This window comes from Echinops telfairi, unplaced genomic scaffold (assembly GCF_000313985.2).
Source record: "Echinops telfairi isolate 266 unplaced genomic scaffold, ASM31398v2 ScPeMD7_18;HRSCAF=68, whole genome shotgun sequence".
NCBI lineage: Eukaryota > Metazoa > Chordata > Mammalia > Afrosoricida > Tenrecidae > Echinops > Echinops telfairi.
Genome location: NW_022103915.1, coordinates 43083463 through 43090945, shown reverse-complemented (window position 1 = coordinate 43090945; position 7483 = coordinate 43083463). Strand labels below are relative to the sequence as shown.

Sequence of the window (7483 nt, the reverse complement as noted above, 5' to 3'; positions counted from 1 at the left end):
TCAAGGGAAATAGAGGAAAGAGCTGGGAGGCAAAGGGCATTTATAGAGGTCTAGATAAAGACATGTACATATGCATTACTTTCAATGTATTTCTTTTTATGTAATATATTTTATTTTCTAGGAATTAGGCACATATTTTATTTTTATTAAAGCGCATATGCCCATAATCTTAAACACTGAAATTTGAATATCTTTATCTATTAAATAAAACATGTTCTAAACTATCGAGTTGGCCCCAGATGTATTGTGACCCCTAACACAATAGAACAAAATGCTGCCTGAGACGACCCTCCCCATGATCAGTTGGAGAGCAGACTGTGAGTACTCTATGGGATTTGCATTACCTGATTTCAACCACCAAACCTTCCTTCCTAGTCTAACCTACTCTGGAAGCTCTGCTGAGCATGCTCAGCATCATTGTGCACAGAAGTCCACAGTGACCCAGAGTGGTTCCACACTGGGCACTGGCTGAGGATCAGACCTGGGTCTTCCATATGACATGTGCGAATTCTACTGAAGGTGGAATTTTAGTCATGATAACGAAAAGACTGCTTATTGTCCAGATAGCTGATGGTTAACATTTCAGTATTAATAACTCCTTTCCATCCTCTCCATACATAAGAAAGAAAGGAATAGCTTTAAAAGTTTGAGACTGGTGGAATTCATAATTAGAAAACAATTACTGTAATTCCTCTTCATCCATCATTTTTAAAGTAATAATGCAGTCTCAAAATAAAATACGCACTCTTAAGATCTTGGAAAGTAAGGCAAAAAAAACGAAAAAACATTGGCATTGATTGAATGTAGAAATTCTATGGAGAGAAAAGTACCAGAGAAAAGTTTTAAACTACTTCACAACACACAGAGTAGCAACCACCACAATATAACGGAGAACGTTCCACCTGACCAACCTCTAATAACACATTAGAGTCATTAGGGAAATTAAGTTAGTAATATTCTCATTATGAGCACATTTTAATAATAGATTCCACATTGACTTGTTTAAATATTATTAGTTGAGATTATAAATTGTGTTGTATTATCTTAGGTTCTAACAACATGAAAATCATTCCTTATTAAATTAAAAGCTAAGAAACTCTTGAAGAAGTTTTTTAAGGCATGCACATTGCTAGCAACACAGACATATTTAAATGAGATCTTGTAATTAGTCCAGACATCAGAGCTCATCTGGTGCTGCTCTACTCAAAATGTACCAAAATTAAATTAAAAACTACAAGACAGAAAACAAAATTGTGAAAATTCGAGAATTGGACTTGCACAAAGCTTTCTTATCTTCATGTGAATTTGAGCACTGCTACCCTGCCCATCCAGAGAGATGGGACAGAAAGATCCATGGATACAAGGGGTTTCAAAATACTACAGAATTTCAACTAAAATCCACTTCATTTCACCATCACTTAATTATCTAGTTTTTCAACTGTAATTGACTGCTTCTGCTTTTCTCTGCAGTTTTCTTGGAAATCAAAAAAGGAAATAGACACAAATTCATCAAATTTGAATGTAAGGTAAGTGTTAACTTGGGTGAAAGCCGTGGCTGAAACGACATTTGGTTAATCTATAGACTCCTTGTATTCTAATGGTCTCAAAACATAGGTTTCACAGTAGTAAAAAAAAAAAAAAAGGAAGAAAAAATGCTTACCTCATCCACATTTTCAAAGGCATTGATGATGTCATAAGGTAAACAAGAGAGCAGATCGATCACAAACCAAGTTTTCAGATAGTTCATCCTTATGAGCTTGGGGTCAGAAATGACCTCACCTCCAGGCCCGACGAAGGTCGTGTGAAAATTTAAAACAATATCAACCAGAAAAATAACGTCCACCACACTGTCCAGCACCAGCCAGGCTATGTTGTTCTGCTTCGTTTTGAAGGAAACATTGTAAGGAACCATAATGGCGGTGTAGAAGGTAAGAATTAAAATCACCCAATCCCAAGTCGTTTTAAAAGCACAGTAGTGTAAAATAATGTGCGGTGGCGTCTTTGGCGCTTCTTGTTTGTACTGGGGAAGGATATCTGAGCCCAGCTGTAGGACCTGAAAGACAGAAAGACAGAAAGAAATGACTGGGGCAGCTCTGAGCACTCAGTACTGAGATCAGATGTCTCGTTGCTGGTGCTACTCTCCTCTTTCCGACTCACAGTGACCCTTTATCCACAGAGTAGAACTGTTTCCCAGGGGTTTCCATGACCTTGCAGAAAGAGATCGTTATGCTTTCCTTGTGAGGTACCTCTGGGTAGGGCCTACCATCAGCCATTAAGCACAATACTTTGTACCCATCAAGGACTTCTAGATCAAACTAACGGGCCAGTAAACCACAGACAATTTATTACGACCCTTACTTTCAAGGCCAGTGGTGTTCCATGGCTTTGACTTGCTCTTCTCCTATGTGGTACCAATATGTGTCAAAGACCACCACACCGTGTCATATTGTTCTACCACACTAACCTGCCTACGAGTCCACTGGCTTACCGTCAAGCCACCCACATGGACCCGCAGCATGCTCGACGTGTACTCCTGGGTACACCTGCCTGCTGTCACACGTCTCTTCCTGAGGGTCCAACAGTTATTTGGGTGACTCACTCTAATTCATTTCCCACGTTTTTAGCACCCAAGGAGGTCTTGCTGAACCTTGGACCCCACTGTTGGTGATCTAGTTGTTCAGTGGGACGCAGCAAGGGCCGTGATGACTAGCACAGAGATATAACAAGCTGTAAATGCTGACATCTGCTTCTTCCTTTTCTCCCTTAAATCAGAACTTAGAGAATAATGTGTTTCCTACAGGAAACATTTCTTCAGTGAAAAATATATTCTAAAGACTCAATTTACTTCTCTTTATCTTTTTGATATAAACAAGAATTTCAGTGGAAGGTTATGTGATTGATCCTTGACTCCTTGACTTACCTTGACTGAGTCTAATTAAGAGACAAAGAGAAAAAGGAAATGATGTGACAAGAGCAGAGGTATGAACAACCCTGGACAAAGCTAACACAGGGCGTATCATTATTCTCTGGTGTCTGTGATTGGAGTGGCAGGGAATCCACTGCCATCAGTCATAGTAACCTTATATATGGTTTCTGAGACTGTAAGGCATCATGGCAGCTGTGCTAGGGTTCTCTAGAGAGATAAAACCAGATTGCTAATAATTAGATAGATAGATAGATAAATAGATAGATAACACAATAAATAGTTAAATTATAAAGCAGTTAGATAGATAGATAACACAAGAAATAAACAAATAAATTATAAAGCAGTGCAAATGACTCCCGTGAGAGTTGTGAGACACTGGCAGTCCTTCAAGCTTTGAGAGCCGTCAGGTAGTCCTCTGTAGAGAGATTCAGGCTATCCGGGCACAGGCAGCAAACAGCAAGGTAGGTCACCAATAGTCAGCCAGGTCACCAACTGTCAGTCCCCAGCTCAAGAGAGGTAAATTCCAATTGTGTGACGAAGCAGGTTTAAAGGGACCTCAACTTACAGCAACACAGTTCACAGGCTAGGCGTCCCACAGGTAGTGTAGCTTGCAAATTGAGGCACAGAACAAGCAAGGCAGCCGCACACTGGTCCGACAATCAAAGAGTAAGAGACAAGAAAGGCGAGGCTCACCTAGCCATTTATCTCCCCGCCCTTCAATTAATCCCACATGTGTTTATCGGCCAGGCTGGCACAATAAACTAACTATCTCAGGAGCAAACAGCCTCATCTTTCTCCCATTGAATGGATTCAGACTTGCATTGACCTTTAAGTTAGCAGCTCAATGTCAGAGTCACATAAACTTCCAGAGGGAAGGAACTTGGAAATAGTGAAAATTAGCTGAAGGACTAACCTAGAGTCCTCTTTCCAATGGCTTCCATGGACCTACGGCTGAGTAAAGCTGTGTGTTCAGGAGTTGGCCAAATGAGTGGGAATTAATTGAATAATGTTTTCCAATTGTTTTTTCCATTTATGCATCCAATTACTCGGTGTCTTAGAGATGACAGGAGCCAAGAAGGTAGAAGTCAAAACATCTAGGACATTAAATCAGAAATGTATCGAAGGATTGGATGGAGGAGTAGACATAAACAAAAATTCCCATTAGCATCAATCACACATTCTAAAAAGCAAAACAATGGTCTTTTGAAGCTTGGGAGAGTATTGTCCTGAAAAACCTCTCAACAAACGTTTTAACTTCAGTTAAAACTAAATATATAATGTGTTGCTAGTATATTTCTTTATTTGTATTGTAATTATTATCTTTAATTCAGCTTATTATATATGCATAATTTTGAAGATTTATATGCATTTACCCATATTATTACTGTTCTGGCTACTGATTTTTCCCCATTTGATCGTCTCTTATATAGCAGCAAAGTTTCTGAACAGGAATGTATCCTTCATATACACAGAATCATAAAACCATGGCTTGTCTCTCACATCTCATCACATTCTAATGCAACTGTGTATGACAGGAAAATTCCTCTAATTTCTAAGGTTAGTGCCTAACCATCTATGCCTACATACAGTTTGAGCACAAAGAATTGAGACTCAAAAAATAAGAATAAATGTCAATCTGCATTATGGCTTAACTGACTTCTGGACATGTTTTCCTTCATGGGCCCCTTCCTCTATTAATAAAGTAACAATAAAAGTAAAATTAATTTTTAAAAATCATGCTTTACAACTACATTGGTACAACAATAGCTATGTTGATATGTTACATTAAAATCCTGGTATTTCTACATAAAAGAGTTTGTCCGTTTGAAAAAACTGGATATTTTCCTGTGACCTGCTCAGTACTAGCATATTAGAAGAAATTTCCCTTGGACACGTAATGGGACCACCCTGCGTGTCCTGGCAGAGGCCACGGGACAAAGTGGCTGGGAAGCTGACGGCAGAGAAGTTGTGGGCTGAGGAGAGGTGTAGCCGTGGACGAATGACTGCATGCTTACTGTTTGCTGAGCCTGCCTGTGGTCCTAAGAACTGCCTTAATCAAGCCCCACAATGGTGACCAGAGTCTGAGAGTTCCACGTGGCCATTGCAACACGTTTTCCTACCCAGCATAGGAGTGGAGTGCTGTGGGAGGGGTGGGTGGTGGCAGAATAGGGTAAAGAGGGACAGAAGGTTAAGCTATCTGGTCCTTTTCTCAGGGCAATGTGGAAGCTAGAGGAAGTCGAATATCTACAGCGTTGCCCTACCACCACTTCCACAGTCACCATTTACCTCCACCCAGTATGAAAGAGACAACGGAAGGAACCAACAAGATGTCAGGGTCTGCAGAAGCTTAAGGCAATGCCTACAGGAAAAAGAAAAAAAACTTACGTGGGATGACTCCAGTTTGAACTGAGATAAACAGGAGAGCCTGAAGTTTCCCAGACAAAGCAGACACCCTGCTTGAGCAAAGTATAAGATGCTTTGAATGCAATAGGAAGAACGCTAGGCTTGTGCTAACAGGTGTTTCTCTTGGATCAGTCTTTAGCGATCAAGGGGCACATGTTGCGGAAGCACAGACAAACCTTGTTAAAAGACAATTCTCTGTTAAAAACTTGCTGTTTTTACAGATCCTTGGTGCCAATGGTCTGAAAACTATTTCAAATCTGAAACAGGTTTGTGACTTAGAGATGACTGATGAAGAAGCGGCAGTAATCAAAAGACACTGAAAAATAAACCAGATGAGAAAAAAACAACAATAATAATTTCCAAGAGACCTGACAGGGGCGGTTCGGGGGGAAATGGGGAGCTAACAATAATGAGTACGAAAAAGATGAAAATGTTCTAAAATTGATTGTACTGATGACTGCACAACTCTTCTTAATATGATTGCTCTACTAAATTATCTGATATGTAAATTATATGTGAATTAAACAATGGAAAAATCAAGTTCCTCCAGATAATAAGGTTAAAGCATTGAGCTGTCCAGGGTTGAAGAAAAAAATCCACCTGGTAGGAGAAAAGCAATCATGACGGCACTTAGGGGGAGCGCGGAGATGTTTTCTTCTCTGTGATCTCCACCACCTGGTTCTGGCCTAGCTGCGGAACAAAGAAAAGAGAGCCGTGCACTCAAGACCCATCTGTAGGGCACTGGACATCCCTTACGGAGGGGGCACGGGGAGGAGACAAGCCGCTCAGGGTGCAGTGTAGCAACATACAACTGTCCTCTGGTTCTTTAATGCTTCCTCCTCCCTCCCCCGGTCCCCACGATCATGATCCCAGTTCTACCTTACAAATCCAGCTGCACTGGAGTATGACACTGGTACAGATGGGAACTGGAAACTCAGGGAATCCAGGACAGATGAACCCCTCAGGACCAGTGGTGAGAGTGGTGATACCGGGAGGGTGGAGGGAAGGTGAGGGAGAAAGGGGGAACTGATTACAAGGATCTACATATAACCCCCTCCCTGGGGGACGGACAACAGAAAAGTGGGTGAAGGGAGACATCGGGCAGTGTAAGACATGACAAAATAATAATAATTTATAAATTATCAAGGGTTCATGGGAGAGGGGGGATCCGGGAGGGAGGGGAAAAATGAGGAGTTGATACCAAGGGCTCAAGTAGAAAGCAAATGTTTTGAGAATGATGATGGCTACAAATGTGCTTGACACAATGGATGGATGGATGGAATGTGATGAGTTGTACAAGCCCCCAATAAAATGATTTAAAAAACAAATAAATAAAAAATAAGAAGTAAAAAAATACTGTAAATAGAACATCATTTAAGATTTAGTTGGTTAGAAATCCAAAGTGGAGTTTTCTGTATTTACAGATCATTGCTTCCATGTTTCCTGTGATCATTGCAAAACCTGCGTTTAGACACAATGTTTGGGGAACAGAACTTGCTGGATTTCCACTGGGAAAAAAAGAAAGAAACAAAGAAAATCTGCAGAGATAAAACCCCAGAGGAACTGCAGCCTGCAAAACTTAGCTTCAATTCTAGAAAAACGTGTGCAACTCAACAGCAGAAGAGAGTGCCTCAAAAACAAAGCAAAACTGGTAAAAAGCAGTGGTTAAAAAAAAGGAAATGGTATCTATTTGTCTGCTTTAAACCAAGTGTGAATTGTATACCATGTCTTTAAAAATAGTGATTGCATGTGGTTGAGTGTAAAACAAGAGGGGTTAGTCAAGATCAACTGCTATATTTTTAGCTTGAACAACTGGGTAGTTGGTAATGTCGCTTAATAAAGTGATAAATACAACAAGAAGAGAGGGTTTGGAGGCAATGATAACGAGCCCGTCCTGCACAGACGACGTTTGAATGCCTGCTGATAAGTCAGATTTGAGATGTCTGGAAGGTAGTGGAATTTGCACACCTGGAACTCTAACAGGATAGTTATTACTTGTTAATATTTACTGTCATACTATGAATTAATATTTAGTTACTTAAAAGTCTTTTGTTTCTAAAAGCAGGGCTATACGTGAAAATATCACTATATTTTCTAAAAATAGTAATTTCTAAAATATTACTAATAGCTCTACTTAGAGCAGAAAGTCATGAC

The 7483-nt window shown here is 40.1% G+C and overlaps 1 protein-coding gene across 1 annotated transcript in view; it reads right to left on the bottom strand.

Moving 5' to 3' along the window:
- The window catches only part of KCNH5 (potassium voltage-gated channel subfamily H member 5), a 356634-nt gene that overhangs the window by 261300 nt on the left and 87851 nt on the right, over window positions 1-7483 (bottom strand). The window contains exon 6 of the mRNA XM_004698639.2: window positions 1661-2053. Within this exon, the coding sequence (XP_004698696.1) occupies window positions 1661-2053 (393 nt within the window). The remainder of the gene's footprint in view (window positions 1-1660; window positions 2054-7483) is intronic.